At 34.8% G+C, this 23,544-nt stretch overlaps 1 protein-coding gene across 4 annotated transcripts in view; it reads left to right on the top strand.

Annotated features, from left to right (window-relative positions):
- LOC110114443 (protein ANTI-SILENCING 1) overlaps window positions 1-23,240 on the top strand; it is a 63,190-nt gene extending 39,950 nt beyond the window's left edge. Inside the window, exons 7-13 of one of the 4 annotated variants that reach the window (XM_028696683.1) lie at window positions 9,764-9,842; window positions 10,003-10,093; window positions 20,371-20,475; window positions 22,046-22,154; window positions 22,490-22,606; window positions 22,692-22,801; window positions 22,882-23,240. In XM_028696683.1, coding sequence (XP_028552516.1) covers window positions 9,764-9,842; window positions 10,003-10,093; window positions 20,371-20,475; window positions 22,046-22,154; window positions 22,490-22,606; window positions 22,692-22,742 — 552 coding nt within the window. In that variant the 3' untranslated portion in view covers window positions 22,743-22,801; window positions 22,882-23,240. Of the gene's footprint in view, window positions 1-9,763; window positions 9,843-10,002; window positions 10,094-20,370; window positions 20,476-22,045; window positions 22,155-22,489; window positions 22,607-22,691; window positions 22,802-22,881 lie in introns of those variants that run through there. The other 3 variants (XM_020847322.2, XM_028696684.1, XM_020847323.2) reach the window with 3 other exon arrangements.
- The last annotated feature ends 304 nt before the right edge of the window (window positions 23,241-23,544 follow it).

Here is a 23,544-nt window from a genome sequence, read left to right as displayed (position 1 = left end):
ATAAAATAGAACTCCCAAAAGATCACACACACAAATATTCAGAAAAAAATTCAGTTAATTACAGTTTTAATGGCCCAGAGATTGATATTTTTCGGTTCTTACATCATTTTAAAAGATTATTCCTTGTAAATCTTTGAAGCGCACAACATTCATTAGCCAGGTTCACTGTACTATGATAATTGAAAATTTTACTTGTTTCAATTCAAATGTGCTCCTATACCAACATGCAAATGAAAACATTGCGCATTGTTCTCATTTGTCAAGCTTCTTTGTCCGTGTTGTATCATTTTCCATAGTCATAGATTTCTTTGTTTATCAATATAGTCTTAGTAATTTTAGTGTTGATTAATTAGTTGCATTCATTGGCGTGCCTTTTTTTTCCACTTTTTTTCAACTAATATCTACAGTATCTATTTTTTTTGGCGATGCTTCTCTCTTTGAGAGATGGTGGAAGTCTTGATGCCGTTCTCTTTTTGACAATTGCTAATTATATTGTTGAAATCTCTGTTTAAAATTGCGCAATAAGAGGCACGCCTCTGCGCAATTCTTCTCTTTTTGACAATTGCTAATTATATTGTTGAAATGATGATTTTGTGGCATGTTTGAAGCATGTCTTGCATTCTTGTGAACTATAAACTACTATTAGGTGTTATGACAGTATCATAGTTTCCAAATGCATTCCATTTAGTTGTCTTACTTGACGACCCAGTGACTCTCACCCATGTTTGAGAGTTATATAAGGTTTCATTACAAAATGATAAGCGGAGATTACCACCAATACTACAAAAAACACACTTCTTTTAACTTATTCAATCCAACTCACATTAGTTGATGAGATACTTGTGATGGAACTAGCTTCCAAAAATGAAACTAGATGTGCTTTTGACTGCCAAATTCACGAATATGTGCAGGCATTCCCTGTGTACCACACATGGGTGGTCTGTTATAAATAAAGTCTAGTAAAAGTGTGAAGAGGTCTTAGAGAAGGTACTGACTTGCCATCACACTACATCTTACTGATTGATCCATGATATGATGGTGCAAGTGACCTCAACCTTAAGCCATGCTTGTGGTTCAAGTAGTAAAGCCTACATCACACCTCCCAAAGCTGTTTGCATTGCAAGGAGAATTAAGAGAAATGACGATGAATAAGAAGCTATCAACTTACCTTATTGTTTCTTGAAGATTGCACCAATACTTTTAACTAGTTATTACAAATTGATTTTTGGAGTTTGACCTTAATCTTGTTGATAGGTGAGGGCGCCAAACAAACATGGTGTTAATGGAGCTTTGGTGGATCATTGCATACGTTTTGTGAACCACCGTGCATTCATGCCCAACCTTCCACAAACAAGCATGTCTTGACAATGTTGATAAGGTAATTAGATTTAATAGATGCAATTTACCAGCTCTTTTACCTTGCCTCATAAGATCTTTATTCTAGTCCCCTTCTAGTAAGAAGATCAATGAGTGCATCTATGACTGAGGTTAATTATATATTATTTAACATAAACTAGAGCCGCAAAGAATTTGAGGAAATCTATTGACCAACTGCTACAAATTGTTACAAGCTTGGAGATTCGTAGGGATAAACAACAATTGGGAATACACTACAACTTGAGAAAATAGGGGTTTGAGGAAAGGAAAGAGGAGAATAATCATAGCAAGGGGCTTAGATCATTTAATTGCATACATAATACTCTCCAATTGGAAGTATATAGAGCTACAAGATACTGTAGAACTCATTAATGACCTATTAGACACTAATATCAATTAAGTTACCTATTAAACACCATAATACCCATTATAAACTAGTCACTATTAGACATTAATATCACTTAAGTTGCCTACTAAACACCATAATACTCATTATAAACTTGTGATTACTCGCAGCATTTATAACCTAATAACTCAATCTAATGACACACTACAGGTAGTGACTAACAATACCAACCTCTTCAAATTCTACATTGCCCTAAAGTTCGAATAACATAGGAAAATAAGATAAATCCATTTGAGAAACTTGTGTAGAATCTTCTGGTTATGGTAGGTAGGAGAAAGTATTGGTGAAACTATAGAAGCTGTGCTGTTATCGAGTCTTATTTCCTTCTGATGATATGCTATGATAATAGAGGTGTTGGCCATTCATCCCACAGCTCTTTTGTGTCCTTCAAATATTACTATGATTGTAGTCATCTCGGTTAGGCATGAAGTTTCTTCAACAAAAATTACAAGTAATATAAAGTCTTGTGGTGGAGCAGGAGAGGATGTTTAGAACAATTGTGTTAGGAAACACTTGAAGATCTCAAGTGAAACCTAATGATCAAGATACAATTGATCCTCTTTTCGAGAGGAAGATCTCTCTCCTAAATCTCTAGACGCCACTGGAGCCCAAAAACCTAGCCCTAAGAGATCTCAAATTTCAGCCAAATTCAAGATGCCCTAACCCTAGGAAAACAAACTATTTAATGCATACAATCCAACAGGAAATCTTTAAACAATCCCTACATTCAAATTTCCCTCCTAACTCCCCTAAATATTCTTCCTAAACAGCTCGGTTGGCCCGGGCATGCGTTCGATGCGTACTGGAGAGGCGGAACTTTCGCCTATATTTCGCCTGGGCTAGTCTTGTGTGGACCGATTGGACCGGCCTCTATTTCGCCTAGGCTGATCTTGTGTGGACCGGTCTAACAAATTGCTTGTCATTCATCGTCCACACAAATTGAAAATGAGACAGTTTTATGGTTGAACATGGGTTTGCTATTTGGAGTCTTAGTTGGACTGTTGGATCAGGAGTAATGTAAAACTTTACGTAAACTAATTGACACCCAACGATATCTAATTAAACTTCCAAACCCAAAGAAATGGACTAAGAGTTAACAAAGAATAATTGATTTAGTTTTGACGATGAAATTTTTGTCATCAATTCTTGATATATTCCAACTGTTTGATCTTTGTCGTCTAACAGATGTTGCGCTTAACTTTCATGCTGCCTCCTTTTCCTAATGTCGAGTCTTGAATAGGAAATAATACGGAACTCCCACTATGTTAATATTGACTTAGCTGTATACTTCAATAGCCAAGTAACTATTCATGAGAACAAATGGTGGATAAAATGATCAAGAATTAAGAAAAGGAAAATAAAAGGAAAGAACTACATAGAACCTGTTAAAGGCTATTACGGGTGTAAATGAGTCAAACCGAACTCAAGTGACCCCTAACCTGATCTTGAGCTTGATTAATTAATCGAGTTTGAGCTCAGGCTTAATTCCATGAGTTCGAGTTGGCTCACAAGCCAGGTTATTCATAATGAAAGAGAGAAAATGATTATTATTCAAGCTATTATTATATTAAAATTATAAATTGAATATAAATTAAAAGATAAATAATAAAGAATCTGATATGCCTTGGAGACAAACAACAAACGAACGATGGAAAAATCGCAGAAATAATAATAATTATGGCTAATTTTGGATTATAATGTTAATTTGAAAGTAAGATACATGTGATTTACAATTCGAGAGGTAGATCAGCTCTCCCAAACAATCTAAATGCCGCTAGGAAGCCCTCAAAGAAAAAGCTACAACAAAACCAAATCAAAATCTGTATAAAACAAAATAAGCCCTAAACTTAGCCTTAAATAAGCTTCTCCTACTTCCCTCTTAAATCAACCTCCCTTCCTAATATATTTCCCTCTCCAATTTGAATTTCAGTTAGAAAATCTTTCCTAAATCAGCCTTCCTTTTCTAATGTATTTTCCTTTCCAATTTGAATTTTAATTGAGAAATCCTTATTAATCTCTTTCTTAATTCCACTTCTCACATAATGATTTAATGTTTTATTGGGTCCCACAAAAGGAGCCGAAATCTCTCCAAGTCCCTCCTTGGTCTGGGGTCTACTGGACCTGCTAGTCCAGCTTTTCCCTAGTCCGGCCCGTTAGGGCTGCCAATTTATCAGAATCACTTGGTATAAAAAGTGAGATATAATTTTTAAATATTTTTAATAGCTTGAAGTCTTGAATTCTGATATTATTTAAGTGTATTTTATAGTACTATTTATTAAACGACCCAACCCGCTAGCTAACGAGTAGAATCGGGGTTGGCTGAAGTTTGACTCGTTAGCTCATCGAGCTTAGCTCACGTGCCATTTATCAAGTCAAGCTCAAACTAGCTCATGAGTCGGCTTGACACTCTTGCACCTCTTCGTGGTATATTGGAATTGAAATTCAGCCAGCAAATTGAGATCAATGTTTGGCCGACAGAACCTTTCTTGGAGTATATATTGATTGGCTGGATTGTTGAGTTGTCCGTATTGAGCAGTTAACTATTCACTTGAAAAACAGTTTAATGAAACAAGTTGGAAGAACTGAGAATCTTATAGAAGTAGATTCTTAGCTTATTTTTGAGAATCTATTTTTTTGAATCTAAGTAAATGTTAGGTTTTTAACGGTTGCCTTGATTGTGTTTGCACCTTCTTGTATGGCGCTAAGAGGTTTTGGACACAAGAACAGCTGCCCTGTCCCTTGTTTCAACCCCAAATATCCGTGAACATGCTTAAGAAGGATGAATGTTGCCTTGGGAATCTGATGATCGATTGTGGTAGATTATTTTGACTTGACTATTATCTGCTTTCGTTCCCACTTAGGAAAACTCTTCCTCAACTTAAAGATAATCTGAAGGATAAGTTGTTATAAATAGGCTAGCCAATTAACAAAGTCTAAAAATTCCTATTTACATAACTACCCCTATCTTCTTCGTCTTTTCCAGGTAAACCTACTCTCCTTTTCTTCAATATGGAGATTTCTAAGCTTGCCAGACCATTTGCCCTCTCAATTATCGGAAAGTTTTGTATAGGTCATCATCCCAACATTGAGGTAATTGGCAAGTTCTTATCTAATTTAGAGTTTATTGGTGACTTCTCAGTTGGACTCACAACCACGACATATCATTATTAGACTTATAATTGGAGCATATTTCGTAAAAAATTTCTTAAAATGTTCATATTATAATAGTGGCTTCTTGATGTGCATGCTAAATGGGTCTCTCTATTTGATTGCTTTGTGAAACCCCTTTTCACTCTTATTTGGATCTCATTTCCCAAGAGAGACTAGTATGGATAAATTGGAAGAATTACCGTAATTATAGGATTATCCAATGAGAGAGGTGATTGTGGTAGAATTACGACCAAGAAGATGGAGAGCTAGTTAGCGCAACCCAATAGTGGCGAAGAAACAAGCTACTAAGATATTGAACGAGGAAAGAAAACTGCTAAGAAAGGAGGGAAACCGATACTTAGGTAGGAGCATAAGGAAAGAGTTCACGGTGGCCTACCTGAGGCCATCCTTTATGTAAAGTCCTAGAATTGCACAAACACACGCGAACACTAGAGCAACAAAGATGCACGAGCAAGTAACTAATTCGTGTGGTGTGCAATAGCAGATGATGAAGGCGTGCATCAATGGATTCACATGGACAGATCGTGAGAACATGCACTAGATGATTGCCAGTGGTAGGGCATTGTGTGCCTGGCTAGGGTATCACACGCAACAGATGAGAGTGTATTTTTTTCTTAGTTCTTGGAACAAATGTCTTCTTACTAGTTAAAATTGTTGCGTTTTCAATGCTAGTAATTTTTTGTTGTTTGAGCAAGCCTATCCTTATGATTTTTCATATAACTGATGTAAACTAAATGCATGAGAAATTATGCAATGTCAAAATTACACGCCTTTTTTGAATTAGAGCAATAATAATTACATTAGCTTCTAATGACTTAAACAAGTATTGAAACACTAAAGAGGTGATTAAAGCTTAGACCAAATTGATCATGAATTAATCAATTATAATCAAGATTAGCATAGCATGGGGGACTTTCAATGGAAATCCCTGAATTAACAATAAGATTAGGCACTACTTGGGTCCACTTACTCATTCTCTTGATGTAGGCTAAATGGAGATAGGTTGCACAACCTTTATGACGCCACAAATTAAGGGAAGACTTAGAAAAACAAAAGACTTGAAGGAAAAATTCACCTTGATCTGGATTTGAAAACGATCTGTTACTGAACGGAAGAGAGTTGTTTGTCGATAGCGGTGGCGATGGTGAATGTAATCCTTTCGATGTAGTCTTCTAATGCTTGATTGATCTCCGCATTGAGATCGAAGAATGTTGATTTCAGAATATCAACTTGACCTTAATCGTTGTAAAAAATCATAGTCACGTTCTGGGTCAGCCATACATGAGTGGCCAGCTACTAGGAGGGAACGGGAACTCTCGGGCAGCAAGGAGTGGATTTCCAGAGAGCAGGACAGCAATTTCTCTCGCTGAAGTTCCCTGGACAGCAGCCTAGCAATGTCCAGAAAAATCTAGACAGCAACTGTGGGATGGCAGAAGCTCTTGGACAGCAAAAAGTGGTCTTCCAACAAGCAGGACAGCAAGTATTCCTGCTGAAATTTCCGGACATCAGAGAGAAATCTACACAGAAATTCTAGACAGCACTTTTCCAATGACAGAAATCTGGACAGCAGTTGTAAATGGATCTAGGCACCAAGGGCTTGATGTGGTCGGCTATGGGAAAGAGAAATTATCAATTATTTGGAGAGGAAATAATTGGGGAAATAAAAAAAAGGAGATGGAACCAAAAAGGGAAGGGAGGAGAGAGGAGGCCGGCGGCTTGATTGGGAAGGGGTACTTGATTTGGGGATTTTAATGAGGTGTTTTAATGAGATAGGAGAGAGAGGGAAGGGGCGGCAGCCCTTTATGGGCTTGATTGTGGGATTTAATTGAAGTAATAATCAATTTCTAAGTTTGACATATTAAATTAGGAATGGGACTTAATTTCAATCCTTATTTAATATTCAATTGGCATGATTTGAGGGACCTTTCAAAGATTATTTCCCTTATTTTAGGAAAGAAATTTAAATTCAAATATGTGGGAATTTGAATTCAAAATAGTTTCCAAATTTAGGGGAACTAATTTAGAAAAGTAATTGAATGCAAATTTTGGAAAGTTTGGGAATTCCAAGGAGGTAGGAGGTGGCCGGCGTCTAAAGGGAGGGAAGGGCTTAGGGTTTGGGTGGCAGCTAAGTGGAGGGGATGAGCTTGGAGCCGGCGGCTTGGGGAGGAGGGGATAAACCTTATGGCCGGCGGCTTGGAGGTGGAAGATGGGGTGGCTGGCCGGGTTGTTGTGGTGGTGGGGGTTTTGGCCGAGGGATTGAGAAGGGGAGGGATGGCCAGCGATTCAAGGAGGGAGGGAAGGATTGGGGGAAAGAGAAGGACCACAAACCCGGACGCTTCCTGCGGTTGGTGGGTACTACTTGCCCTCTCCTAGGGTTCCCCTCTCAAGAGAACTCTCTCCACTCTCAAAACTCATAGGTAAACAATTTTATGAAATTTTTAATAATAATCTTCTTTATCCTCTCCAAAGGGGAGGAGGGGATATAAATAGCTAATGTTTACAATGATGAAATAAAAGACACGAATGCCCCCAAAGGTCACATACAACTTTTCCATCAATTGATGGTAGAAATGGAAAAAATACATAAATAAGTCGAATACATATAATCACTAAAAAATTAATCGGTGCGATCGTGGCCGTAGATCTTCGGCCCCGTCTCTGGTAAACTCTCCAGGGTTGGATGTCATCATCACTGACTATTTTGTGATTTTATAAATCCCCAATTTTATAATCTTTCTTGTTGAGCAGTGGAAGGGATTGAACAATCAAACCTCCACTATGTGCATCCTTAATGTGCCTACAGCTTGGTCTTGTACCAATCTGTTACCATAACAAAGGTGGAGCAATAAAAACCGGCAGAAGGGAGAAGCATCCTATGTCACATGCCTAACAGTCTTGTTCTGTTTTGAAGGACAACATTTACAAATTACCCATGCAACGTTGTTGTTATGACTTTTTGTCACTTAGAACTAGCCACATTCAAAGAATAGTGAATAAAAGCACTAGTGCCAAAGCCAAGAACTTTGAAGTGTAACAACTTGGCTAAGTGAATACAAGAAGCGAAGGTTTCTCTTCTATGCTCTTTGCTTTGTTGCTTTTGTTCACTCTTTCCTTGCACTCTTGTCCTCACTTCACTACTTTTGAAGTATCTCCATAACCAAGTTTATATAACTCTTTTCCTGACATCAAAAGTCTTCTTCCTGTGATTATACTGCTCTAATATGCCTGCAGTTTCGAACCAAGATTCTTCATATCTGTTTGAATAATCTCAAATGCGATTGTGTGCATAATGGCTATCCGGGTGTTCTTCTTTTTTTTTTTTTTTAAAGATTTCAAGAACGTAATTTTCAATTCATTCCTAGAGAGTGCAATAAGGTTGTTAACTATTGTGCAACCATTTCATTGTGTGACAATTTCTTTTGGGATTTGTTTTATAATAAGCTTCCTCAAACAATTTTGACATTGTTGAAAGAGGAATGTGATAGAGTAGCTACCACTTAGGTTGTATCCCTTTTTTTTTTTAATAATATGCAGTATGCATTTTCTCAAAAAAATAAAAATAGCATTACCATTTGCAGGCATTTGCTCCTTTTTGAAAGAAAGCCATGAGATGGGCTTATCATCTTTGTTATTGTATTTATCTTGATCAATTGGATTAGTATTCAGAATAAATGCTAGAAATATTAAATTAAAACTGCATAAGAACTGAGAATATCACACATACAGACATCTTCCACCAAACGTTCATATAACTTAGACATGGTATGAATTATGCAGTTAAACTATGCTTTGAAAAATACATTTTCATCAAGTTGAAGGTGCTGATTGGAAGAGGAATGATCATGATCAATCTAGCTTTATATCAACCATCAAATAGACATTGATTGAACAACCACTGCAAAAGAACAACTCTTCAGGAGCACCTGCATATGAACTATTTACTATCCATGAAGAAACTCAAAATTTCAGGATAAAAAGGCTATCTGATGGACTCTGGATGCAACTTCACATGATTAGAATTACCTAAGAAGTTAAGGTGACCAACAGGGCACACCTTGGATTCTCAACATCAAAAGCAGATGTTGCTTAAAGTTGGTCGGACAAGAAACAAAAGAGATTCAACAAGTTCTGATATGATTTTCAACGTAATGAATATACATTGAAATGTGTATTTGTCTTGTAAGATAGAAAGTATTGAGGGAGTTTGGTTGCATTTTATTATTCCCTCTAAATTTCAAAAGTGTGGAACATGAGTCATAATCTTAAATTATACCTTTATCATCATAGTTAATATAATTCAAGCACCCATAATACATTATAATTGATTGAAAAGTGAAATTCAGAATTTCCAATTGATTGTTCATACTTTAGTGGAAGGGAGGATGTTAAAAAAATTATTTGACCATCTTTTGATCTAATTCTCTCCTGTGAAACAAGCTCTTAAGCATTTCTAACTTCTGCTTTTCTAAACTATATTGGTTTCAATTAGAGCTCGAAGGACTTCTGTAACTAAACACGGCCAATAAAATGGGGGTCATATAAAACCTAGAAAAATTTTATTGTTTGAAAACTTTAGGTTATGCGCGCTTCATCAAGTCTATACTAGTATGAGCACTGCATTTGATGATCATTTGCTAAACGAAAGAAAACACTTTTCTATGTATGACTTAGAAACTACGAGTCTAGCTTGTCTGTCTTGTGTCACTCACAGACCTGGCCTGATTTACTTTTCGATGAGATTTATTGAAACTAATATAATACTTTTGACCATTTTATGACTTTAAATTCTAATTATTTTGCTGCGTGCAGGATTTGCTACTTGAAGCCTTCAAGCTTGATTGCACTGTGAAGGTCATACCCCACGTTACTTTCCATAATCCTCACTATGGTATGCCTTGTTAGATTTGTCATAATTTAATATGAATGTACTGTTGATTTTCTCTCTTTTATTGTTCTTTTCTTTTTACAAAGAACATGCTTAAACCTATATTTTTTTTACTTTTATCTAATATCCCTTAGTTTTGCCTTAAGCTATTCTGATGTTATAGGTCAAGCATATGTCATATGCAATTCGAGAAATGAGGCAACCAATGCAGTTCAAGAGATTGATGAAAAATGTTTAATTCTATCAGACGGAAGGTATTGCTAATCTAGATTTTTTCTTCTGTATTTATTATCAATTTGTGTTGGGAAGGCTTCAATCATTCCCTATTTTCTGAATTATTTAATTATAGTGCTATTGTATATTATTCTATATCACAATATCTTAGTCTTGGTGCTGGGTTTTGTTTTGTAAGTGACAATGAAGCTTTCGACGACCCTGAAGGTTCGTGCGGCAGAAGGTGCATGAGAAGTTGACGTATGTGTTATTTCATGCGAGTGCACAAGCTTAATATATTTGCACGTCCTGGTGTCTAGTTTCAATAGGTTCATTGAGGCATGGGTCATCTGTTAATGTATAAGCTAGCATTTTGCATCATGCTTTTCACGGTAGGATGAGTTTCAAAATAAATAATTGGCACAGTTTTTGCATAATTATGACGTTTATAGTGGATTTGTGATGTATTTATCTTAACAATATAATGATACATACACACATTATATATATATATATATATATATATATGGACACACACACACACTTTAATGGGATATAGAATTGTTATATTGCACATAAAGAGCTAGTGAATATTTAATATGAAGGTTATAGATTGGACTCAAATCAATAACCTCTATTTTGAGAATTAGGGATCGTGTTTTTTGAGCTAGAGCTCTTTGATATGGCAAGAAATGTACTTGAGTACATACAAATTAATTTTTTTCCTTACTCATTTGTATGCTCCTTATTATAATTAAAATATCGTAGATGTTAATTTTGAATGTGCTCCACAAATAATAAAACTTATAATTTTTATTTTAATAATTTATTGCTGCAAACTAATTTAAATAAATTAAAAGTGTTTACATGATGTGTGCCTGTTTTTAAAAATTCAGATTAAATTATTTCCCACGCTTTTGCCCTATATATTAATAGGTTTTAGTTTTAATATTATAATCATTCATTTCATTTAACATCATCAAATAGGGTAACATACATATTTTCATGAATTTTAAAGATTATTTTATCATCAATTAAATGCATAAAAGTTTTTCAATGGATGAATCTGATTGTATTAGTAGATAATTGTGATTTTAGTGAAAAAAAATTTAAAATAGCTTGGATTTAAATACGTATGTTGTTCATGATATCTTGCATTGAATGATTTTTATTTTTGAAGGACATAGTTGAAAGTGGGTTTTTTAGAGGACTTCTATATGTCATTTGGCTGTTCTTATATCTTCTTACGCAAATAATTAAATTATCAAAAAAATTGATTAAACTTGACCAACGATTCTTGTATTCTTTATCATAATAAATTATGGTTTTTGAGTTAGAAGACAATATAAAGTGATAGTACAACAACAACAACAACAAGCTTTATCTCACCATGTGAGGTCAGCTACATGAATCCTTTTTCTCCATTGTGTACTAGTAAGGGTCAAATTTTCATCTAAATCTAATCAAGAAAGGTCATTTCTAATATTTTTTAACAATCTTTTTAGGTTTAACTCTACCTTTCTTAATATGAGTCAAATCTAATACATCTACTTTCCTAACCGTTCATTGGAAGGCCGCCGTTTTATATGAACAAATCATCTAAGACGGCTTTCTCTAATCTTACCTTCCACTGGTGCTACTCCAACCTTTTCACGTATATGCTCATTTCGTATCCTGTCTATAAGAGTAAAGCCACTCATCCACCTAAGCATCCTCATCTCTGCAACACTTAACTTAATATTATGTTTCTTTTTTAATGGCCAACATTCTGCACCATAAAGCATTAGAGGTCTCACTACCAAAATTTAGATTTTGAAAATATGAATGTGAGGAAAATAGAAAATGAGAGATTTTATAAACTTTTTTTCTCATTTTTCTGTAAAAAAAATTCACATAAATAGGTGGAGAAATAACTATTAAGAAAAAATGAATATGAAAATCTATTTTTAATTATGAGATTTAAAATCAACTACGTATTAGAAATGAAATATTATGTATGGATTGCTTGGTTGTTGTTGATGAAAAGTTAACGTCCATGAATTATTAGATTCTCGTGGATGGAATATTGTTGTCCATGAATTTTTAGATTATTATAGATGGAAAGTTGTTTTATGCTTAGCTTATTGATTTGATTAGGTTATAAAAAATCATTCTAGGTAAATCCTTGTTGATGATATCTGCAGTTGGGGGTTAGAACATAATTTTATTGGGCCAATTTTTATTTTTTTTATTTTTTTTTTTATTTTTTTTTTTTATAGATGAATCTTAAGCCTGTCACAATGTGTTTATTTTTTCACGGTGAACAAATTATTCTGCAATATTATGGTAAGCTGGTTGTCATGTTACACTTTTAGATAATTTTTCACTTTTTAGTTTAATTCTTTTAACAATCATTTTAACCCCCATTTCTTTGTAAATAACAAGTATCATTGCCTTGCATTTAGCTTCAACACCATTTCTTGATATTCAAGAATTATTTTTTTTCTTCTCCGCATAAATAGATTTCCGCATACATAAATATAATAGCTAGAGTTCGATCTTAGGACTGATGCTTCTCTTTCCCAATCAACCTATGTGAACATTTTAATTTTTTATTGATTAACTATTTATATAGCAAGTCTTTTATTGATGTTATTTTGAGGCCCCTTAGAATGCATTTAACTTTCATTTGGTCTTCAGTAGCTTACAACATTAATAGAAAATGAGAGAGGTAGATGAGTTTGCCCATAAGGTATTGATGCCTACCTTTATTAATGGCATATTGTAGTGGTGATTCCAATATTCTTTGTTATGTCTTTTGGAGTTTTTGCTATCTTACATCCAAACATTCTTATTTCTTGAAGTAGATCAACAATATACTTATTTAGAAATATCAGTACTTTTTTTATCATCTCACTTATATGCCAATGAAGTATTTTATATTTCCCAAATCTCTTGCATCAGATTCTCTTTCCCAAACCCATTTAATTTAGTTAGCAATTCCTTGAAGTCATCTATAAACATAGTATTGTCCACATAAACGACAAAAACCGGCCTTTTTTCCCTTTAGGTGAACACTTAATAAAGAGAGTGTGATCAACACTATATGGAGCATACCCACACTTTTTATTTTTTAAGCATATTTAAAGAATATGCCAAATGAAGTATGGGATTATTCGAGGCCACACATAGGTTTTTTTTTAGTTTGCAAACCTTATTTTTGTTTTGAAAAGTATTCTTGATTTCAATTTGATATATAAGCTATTTCAAATTTGCCAAAAGATAGCAAAACTCAAATTGTGTTGAGTTTTACTATAGAAGAGTTTCTTGATTGCCAATGCCATTTGATTGGTTGCATCTTTCTGCAACAATTTTGAATTTAAATTTATCCACACTTCCAGCTATTTTATATTTGACCATAAAGATCCATCTTCATTCAACAGATTTCTTTCATTACAATTCTTTTTTACTCCAAGGATTTTGAGATCTTCATGAACATTTTTTGGAATCTAAATATTATCAAGAGAAGTGACAAATGAGTTAAAATCTAGGCGAAAGCCCTTTATAAGTTGTGAAATCATAAATTATGTATTTGATGATTGACTTCACCTCTTTCCTTAAGGCAATAGGGTAGCAGAGATAAGTATCATTATTTATAGATTTATTCTCACATGTTTGTACTTCATTAGTGCTTAAACTAATTTTATTTTTTGGGTATACTGGAGAGATTTTGATTGCTCCTATTCTTGATTTTTTTTTTCGTACTAGAATAAATAACTTATTCTGCATGGTTTGGTGTTGCCAAGGTGATGTGGGAGTTTGCAATTTTGGCGACGCTTCATTAAGTTTTGGAAAACTTGAATTATGGAGTCTAAAGGTTTTCATTTAAGTATATCTAAAATTGAACACATGAAGAGTAATTTTAGTAGTAATGGATCTAATAATGGGTTTGTGACTATGGGTGATCAAGTCATTAAAAAGTCATTAAAAAGAGTGCACGTTTTAGATATCTTGGGTTTATTGTTAGAAATGATCGTGAAATAGATGGGGATATTATTAGTAGAATTCAAGTTGGATGCTTGAAGCGCATGAATGCATTAGGCCTGTTGTGATAAAAAAGTATCCCTCAAACTTAAGGGAAAATTTTATGAGATAATGTTGAGACCTGCAATGCTTTGTGGGCACAGAATGTTCGCCATTAAAAGAGAAGCTTAAAATTATGTTAAGTGTTTCAGAGTTGAGGATGCTCTGGTGGATGAGTGAGTGGCTTTACACTTAGAGATAGAATGCCAAACAAGTTTATACATAAAAAGGTTTGAGTAGTTCTAGTGACTGTAAGATTAGAGAGAGTCGCATTAGATGGTTTGATCACATAAAGCGTCAGCCTTCCGATGCACGGTTAGGAGAGTACATCTTGTTTGATCTGACCAATGCTAAGAAAGGCAGAGGTTGATCTAAAAAAAACTTGTTTAGAAAGTATTAGAAATGACCTTTGTTTATTAGATTTACATGAGAATTTAACTCTTAATGGGACATAATGGAGAAAAAAGATTCATATAGCCGATCCCACATAGTGAGATAAAGGTTTATTGTTGTTCAATAAGTTGATTTACTGATAAATTGATGAGGGGGTTTTGCAGTTATCGTGAGACTTTTTTAGGTTGTATGAGAGGCACAAATAAACGTTCATTTCCTATTGGTTTCATGAGGATGCATAATAAATGATAAAATAAATTTCCAATTTGAAATTCTTATTCTTAAATTTTTGTTAGGAAATTCTTGGAATTCCCAAGTAATTCCTAACTATCTTGATGAAAACATCAAGAACGATCCCCAAATCCAAATGAAAGATCAGAAAAAATAATAATTTTATTGCGATAATCAAATGAACAGAAGAAAAATTACAAGATACAATTAATCCTTTATTCGATAGGAGGGTCTATCTCTCCCAAATCTCTAGACGCCGCTAGAGCCCAAAAATCTAAACCTAAGAGATCTCAAATTTCAGCCAAATTCTAGATCCCCTAACCCTTGGAAAACAAAATATTTAATGCATACAATCCAAAAGGAAATATCTAAATTGATGCAGGCAACTAGATTATAAAGAGCCAAGATAGGAGAACACTAGGACTAGTAGAACATGACTTGATTCAAGACTTAGAATACCAACATCCAAACAAACTTAAAAACAAATGAAAAGCCAAACAAACGAAACAAAATTAAAATTAAAAATAACTATCCTCAGAACAACCGATAAGCGGCTTCCTCACATGCAACAAAAAGTTGGCAATATAAAAGAAGTGCTTAAAGGCTTACAAACCAAGGGTCCACCACAGCTACAAGGTCCAACATCCTCCAAAACTCCTCTGACAAATTTTACCAAACCAGCCAACAAACTCCTCCAATAGCTCAAGAAGAAAGGTACAAGTGGAGTGGAACTTGCAAATAGAAGAAAGGTACAAGTGGAGTGGAACTTGCAAATAGAAGAAAGAGGTTAGAAGCCCAAGACAAAATAGGGGAGGAAGAGAGAAATGAAACAAGTTATCAAGCTTTTCTAAGGAAGAAGAAACCCTCAGGTTTTTTAAGAGACTTTGCTCAAATAATCAACAACCTTTTATGCATCTAAACACCTCTAATTTATAAGAGAAAAGGGGGAAGCCAAACATCCAATCCACCTCCAATCGAACCAATTAGGTAAGGGGAAATAGAAGGCCGGCATTTAATCCAGAAACATCACCTGAACAACCACACAGAAAATCGGAAAAGGCAGCCAAGGGGGAAGGAATGGACGGCCAGGGGAACCGGGACGGACAGCCAGGGGTATTAGAACAGGTAACCAAGGGGGAAGGAACGGGCACCATAGGGAACGGAATAGGCAACCAAAGGGGAACCAGAACAGGCAGCCAAGGTGGGAAGGAACCAGCCACGGGAAGAAGAGCTAGGTGGGGAAACCAAAGTGTCATGAGAGGTGGGGGGGGAATGAACCAAAATAAATCCTCATAATGAGCTAATAAGAAAGTAAATTACCCATAGTAATGAGCTGAAAAGCAGTAATTCAAGCATTAATGAGTTAATTTTAGTAGAGGTCATAGAAGCTCAGTGTCTCCTGATGAGGTTGTTATGGATTTTTTTGACGAGATGAAGGTGCTGAATCCAGCTCTTGAATCTTGTCCTCATATTTTTTCAAAATCAGCTCTCGTTCATGCTTGAACTATTCTTGTAGAAATTTCTTTTTCTTCATATAATTTTTCGTACACATATGCATCTTCATCTATAGTTTGTATAGTTCATTCTGTAAGGGATCTGTTGAACTTTCTTCTGTCGGAATCCATCTGTCCATTAGAAGAGGGACTTTAAGATCTTCTGGATTACTTTCTTCCACAATTAACTCAATATTTTTGTTTTTTTTTTTTTCATTTTTCTAAACGCTTAAAAACAAACAACTTAGGAAAATCCTAACTTTGGCTCTGATACCAATTTTGATGCAGACAACTAAATTAGAAAGAGCCAAGATAGGAGAACATCAGGACTAGTAGAATATAACTCGATCAAGCCTTAGAATACCAACATTCAAACAAACTTCAAAAACAAATGAAAAGCCAAACAAACAAAACAAAATTAAAATTAAAAATAACTACCCTCAAAACAATCGGCAAGAGGTTTCCTCCCATGCAACAAAAAGTAGGCAATATAAAAGAAGTGCTTAAAGGCTTGCAAACCAAAGGTCCACCACAGCTAAAAGGTCCAACGTCCACCAAAACTCCTCTGGTAAATGTTATCAAATCAGCCAACAAACTCCTCCAATAGCTCAAGAAGAAAGATATAAGTGGAGTGGAACTTGTGGAGAGAAGAAAGAGGTTAGAAGCCCATGATGAAATAGGGGAGGAAGAGAGAAATGGAACAAACTCTCAAGCTTTTCCAAGGAAGAAGAAACCCTCAAGTTTTTTAAGAAATTTTTCTCAAATAATCAACAACCTTTTATGCATCAAAACACCTCTAATTTATAAGAGAAAAGGGGGCAGCCAAACAGCCAATCCACCTCCAACCGAATCAATCAGGTAATGGGAAATAGAAGGCCAGCATTTAATCCAGAAACAACACCCGAACAGCCACACAGAAAACTAAAAAAGGCATCCAAGGGGGAAGGAACGGACGACCAAGGGTATCGGACAGGCAACCAAGGGAGAAGAAACGGGCACCACATGGAATAGAATAGACAGCCAAAGGGGAACCGGAATAGGCGGCCAAGGGGGAAGGGGAGCTAGGTGGGAAAACCAAAGGGTCATTATAGAGGGGGGTGGGGGGAATGAACCAAAATAAATCCTCATAATGAGCAAAGGGGGGGGGGGGGGGATGAACCAAAATAAATCCTCATAATGAGCAAAAAAGGAAGTAAATTACCGATAGTAATGAGCTGAAAATTAGCAATTCAAGCATTAATTAGCTGATTTTAGTAGAGTTCATAGAAGCTCACCAAAATTACAACCCAAAATATTTTGACCCCCCCCCCCCTTGCCTACATCATAAATCCCCCTTTGCCTACATCATAAATAGTCCCTACATTCTAATTTCCCTCCTAACTCACCTAAAACTTCTTCATAAATAATTCGGTTGACCTGGGCGTGCATTCGACATGTACAGGAGGCAGAACTTTCGCCTCTATTCTGCCTAGGCCGGTCCCATGTGGACCGGTCTAACAATACTCCCCTTCCAAAGTTCCACATTGTCCTTAAGGTGGAACGAACAAAATTGCTATTGAAGCACTTAACTAATACTATTTTACTAAAAAATGGACTGACACTAGGTCGAATAATCCATGCCTCGAGCATCTCTTTGATTAATCTGTCAATCTTTTCGTTCTGGATTTGGGGCTGAAGAAACATGTAAACAATGATAGATGAGACTCCTTCCTTTCAGATGATAACATACTTTCCTGCGAAGCAATCAACCCTTGAACATGATGGAACACCCCTCGATACTATTGTAGGTGTGGTAGAATCATGTTTGTTGCTTCTATCGTCTCCCCATCTTTTTCTCCTTCCAAATTCTGTAGTTTTTACTAAAAGTCCCAATCATTCACCCTTTTCTCTCCTTGGAAGTGACTCCAAAAGTGGCATCCCCTCTTCTTCCTCCAACATTTTCACATCATGATCTTTCCATCTCCTTATCAGATTAAGGTTTCCTCCACTCCCTTGGTTGTTGGTTGTTCCTCTTGCCTCTGGCGACGTAGCTTTGGTTTGAAACTCAAGCAACTTTCTTATCATCTTGTCCATGATTTCAAACTTCTAATCAATCTTCTCATGGATTGTTGAAATTAGTTTTTTGAAATCTTAAATCTTACACAATCTGATTTCAATTGCTGGATCTCCCCTTCCAATACTTCTACTTTTCTTCCAGCCATGGGTGCATGGATCGAACAACTATGATACCAATTTGTTAGGAAATACTTGGAATTCCCAAGTAAAGCCTAATTATCTAGATGAAAACACCAAGAATGATCCACAAATCCGAAGAAAAAAATCAGAAAAATAATAATTTTTTTACAATAATCAAACTAACAGAAGAAAAATTACAAGATACAATTGATCTTCTATTCGAGAGGAGGATCTATCTCTCCCAAATCTCTAGACGCCGTTTGAGCCCAAAAACCTAAACCTAAGAGATCTCAAATTTCAGCCAAATTCAAGATGCCCTAATTCTAGGAAAAACAAACTATTTAATGCATACAATACAAAAGGAAATCTCTAAACAATCGATATGTTTAGATTTCCCTCTTTAACTCCCAAAAAAAAATCCTTCCTAAACAGCTCGGTTGGCCCAGGCATGCATTCAACGCATACAGGAGAGGCGGAACTTCTGCCTCTATTTTGCCCGAGCCGGTCCCATGTGTACGGGTGCAACGGTCTAACAATTTTCTCCTCTTTAATTTTAGGTTTGGAGTAATAAAGTTAAGTTTAATGAAGGTTACATCCATCAAATTGTAAATTTTTCGGTGATTGAGGAATATCACTTGTAATATTTTTTATTTGAGTATTCTAACAAAAAATATGTTTTAACATTTGCATCAAGGAACCATTCACATAAGAGTTTCACCTTGAAAACAAACTAGAGTAATATACTCCAACAGATAATAATTATATAAGTTATTAGCCCTGGTTGGACTTTGCATTTTGAGTTTAATTTTTAGCTTGGAGTTGCTAGCTTTTTTGTGGCAATTTCTACTATTTTTTTAGGAGAATCTTTCACATATGTTTCGTTATGATTGTTTGATGAAGACTGGAATTCAATGTTAGCAGACTTTTTGATAATATTCTGTTTGATTTCTAAATAATCTGCATGTCTACATTTCTACATCCAATGTTGGCGGAATCCCAAATGGTTTGGTCAATGGGGTTAAACCAAGTGCTAAAAATGAGGTTTTCTTCATTTAAATCTCTACCCTTGATAAAATAAATTCTAAACATTTATATAAGAGGTGTGTATTGACCCAATGCACTTCACCCAAAAGTTTAAAACTAAGGTTTGACTTACTTGAAAAGAACGGGTTGAACCAAGCTCTCCAAAACCCATGTTTTTTTACCTAACTAAGCCCAACTTGAACCCAACCACTAGCTTGAATGCACTCTAGAACCTTTCCTAAATAGCCCACATTAATCTCAAGCCACATGGGATATTGATTTGGCAAGATTCCTTAAACCTATCTCTCTCTCCAATCATTGGTTCACCAAAAATTGAATGGACGCTTGGTCTAATGGCATGAAACTCTCCAAAACCTTCCCTTGGCTCCCATTGGTTAGTCAATAATTGAATTGGTTGTTGGCCATGGCTTAGGTGGGAAGATATAGACCCTCTATTATTTTTTCTCCTATAAATACCTCCCTTTTTCTAAAGAAAGGGTTGATTAACTCATTCCCCTTGCTCCATAGGAACCTCCCTAGCCTATCGTAAGACTATCCAATCACCCCCAGTTCAAGAAAACCCCAAACTAGCAAAAGAGAGAAAGAAAGTTAGAGAAAGGATAATCTTGATCTATCTCTTAAGCTAAGTCTAAAGTATCTCTTAGAGTCTTTTGGAAAATTTAAGAGGATATCTCCAGTAATCCATATAGTCATGATCGAGGAAATCCAATCACATGTTAGTGAGATATCTTGATTTGAAGTATAGACTTTAATTTGTATTTTCAACTAAATCTCAATGCATGGAGCCGCCAACTCCAGTCATTGCAAGATTAGGACATATTTAGTTTATGTTTATTTTGTCAAATTGGGACTATTAAATCGAAAGTTATGAGTATTTAAAGTTATAGTTCAATTTGAACTAAAACTCCTAGCCTGATCTGGACTGTTCGATCCCACATGTATCACAATTGGACATATCAGATCGAGCCGGATCGCAAGCTACAATTGATGGGTTTCAAACCCGTGCCAAATAGAATCACCCATGGGTAATCACTGTAGTACACGCTATTGCAATCCGGGATACCTAGTTTATGATTTTAATGATAACAATTATTATTGATTGAATTCATATTTTTCCTTGCATTTATATTGTATATCTGCTTTTTATGTGTACTAACAATTTCAGGGACATCATGCATCGCTCAAGAATTTTCAGGGCTCAAGATCGAGTAAAATAGGATATGTTTTGAAAGAGTCTGTATTTTTCATTTATTTAATTTTATATTTCTTGAGCGATATAAGGGTGTATGCTGTTTTCGCAACCTTGCACACACACACACTTGGGAGAGAAATTTTTTTTTAATTTTTTGAATTAATCATACCGTATGATCCCTATCATACTGTACGATCAATTATTCATAAAATTATTAATAATGATTAATTCATAATTATTTATTTTAATCTAATCATACAGTACGATCAATATTATACTAGATGATCAGTTTAAAATAAAAATCCTAGCCGCCAATTAAATTTAAGTATTTTTAATTTTTGATTTTGTATTGTTCATATTCTAAGAACATCTTCGTACCGTATGATGTTTGAAAACTTACTTAAATTAATCCCCACAATTAGTCAATCAAATCAAAATTTAATTAATATGATAGACCGTATTGTACGATGTTAATCGTACCATACGATAGGCCATGATGATTTCTAATCATTCCCGCGATCATCTTGTACGAACTTAAGATTTTTGAACTAATTGTATCGTACTATCTTCAGATCATACCGTACGATCAGTATAGAGATCTTGAATAGTTTGTCCCGTGATTGTTCCATCATACTGAAATCAAACAGAATATACTCCATGCCCTGGTTTGTGTTGAAATGTTTTTCTTATGTGGAATACATCTGCATTTTTTTTTAGAAAAGCCAGTGTGATGATTTCTACTCTAGTGAGTCATCCTATGTCTCTTCTGACTTGGATTTCATATTTTCGGGTTATATGCTTATTTAAACAGTAGCGAATAATTAATCCAGATTAGCTGGAATTTCTGGTTTGAATCAGATCCTTCCATGCAAAACAAAGTGGAATATAATTATCTTCAAATTCAACATCTGTAGCCATACTGTGCTTACAGTTCAGCCGTTTCAAAAATGGCGCTCCTCTCAATGAATAATTACCATTTTGGGTTTTGATGAATCTTCAAATTATTTTCTTGACATAACAGTTTCCTGTGCTTTATGATATATTATATATCTTAATCCAAGGAAACATTATCATTTGTTTTGAAAGCTTTCTTTATCATTATCAAAAGTTTATGTCGATGTGAGCTGATTTTAATAGCAAATTGATGCGTGGGTCTCTAGTAAATGTTAATTTGATTGGTATGTTCTTAAGTTTTCTTTGCCCACGTAAATAGTTCAAAAACTCGTAATTTAAAGAAAATAATATTCATTTATTGCTGATCTGAAGCATTACTTATGTAAATCCGTATGTATTTGTTTATTAATAGTGCTTTTCCAGGTTATATTTACTGTTCTAATGTTCTGAATATTTCGTTATAATTCATTAGAAATTCATTATCGTTGACTTGATACGTTTACGCGCAGACCTCTTTGTGCCAAACTTGGTATGATTGAGCTGCCTCAGAAAGCAGCTAAATTTCCTGGCCATCTGAAAGTTGAAAAAGGTCGGCTACAACCTGTACGAATAGAACATGTAATATGACTTCTTCGTGCTACCACTCTTTTCTTGTTTTAATGCAGCACCATTTTCTAAGATATCATTTATTTAACGGTAAATTTTGTCTTATGATATCTAATATAATTTATATGAAGATGATAAGGCAAACTGTTTTAGAATTATAAGGCAAATGCTCAGACTAGAAGATATTCAAACAGAAATAAAAAGAACACTACAGATTAATTTTATCCTAACAAAAAATTTGATGTCCTTAACTTCGAGCATTTGACTTACCATCTACTCTATATAATTTGTTTTCTTTCTTATCGAACGCTTTATTTATTGTCTTTGTCGCTTTCCCTTTCCAACAGAAACAAGCTGTGGCAACCTCCCACTGTTCTCAGCCCAACACGATTGAGTATGAGTTGGCTATGGAGTGGTTACTTCTGTTCGAGAAATATCAACGGTCTAAAGAAAAACTATTGAAGGTCCAATATTACACATTTATTTTATTTTTTTGCTTTGCAATTCGAAAATTTAATATAATCCAAAAACAAAATGCCAACTTCACAGAAGCAGCATCGACAATTTCGAGCATTCATCAGCAAGTACTCAGATAAATAGATCCGGTTTAGAATCAACTGAGCTTTTCTTTTTTAGCCATCCATTTTTTCTCTTAGAAGGTTCGTATATCATATAATCTGTCTTTTTTGCGTTCTAATTATGTACTGGTAGCTGAAAACTTTAAAAATTGTGTTTACAGATTAGCTTTCTTAGCTTAATTGAGAGCTATGGAACCTCTATACAGAATGGGATTTTGGGAAGACAGCGTACAGAAACTTGGATGTTGAAGGTTTGAGCACTTTTGCTGCTGTCCAGATCATATGGGCTATGTTGATCTCTTTTATTGATGCATCCAGTATTACAGAAGCTGTGTGATGCAGGAAAATATTTGTGTAGCTCATCATTCTGCATATTTGTATTACCTAAAGTTTTTTGTTATCTGTAACTCGAGAAGTAGATGGTATTTCATTAGCTTCAGTATGCTTGTCAGGTGTCTTGATAATTAATCTAGTTAGATAACAAGTTGAAAGGTATAATTAGAGAACTCTGTTCTAAACATTGGCGTATATCATATCTCATAAGCCAATCTTTTTCACAGAATAAGTAGAGGCAAATCTAATTATAAAAAAATAATATTTTATTACAAAACATTATAAAAAATAATAATACATTATTTTAATAGAATGGTGATTATGATCTAAATAATAACAAAAAACATACATCTGTGGTGAGATAAGTGTAGCCATCTGCAGATGCTAAAAAAAAAAAATATTAACTGTAACTTAAAAAACTTTTGGGTTCTGGTCAGTTTGTTATTTGAAAAAAAAAAGGATTGATCGAGACAGGTTTTTTTTAATTTGAA

This window comes from Dendrobium catenatum, unplaced genomic scaffold, assembly GCF_001605985.2.
Source record: "Dendrobium catenatum unplaced genomic scaffold, ASM160598v2 fragScaff_scaffold_813, whole genome shotgun sequence".
NCBI classification, from domain to species: Eukaryota; Viridiplantae; Streptophyta; class Magnoliopsida; order Asparagales; family Orchidaceae; genus Dendrobium; species Dendrobium catenatum.
This window is presented reverse-complemented; position numbering and strand designations above follow the sequence as displayed.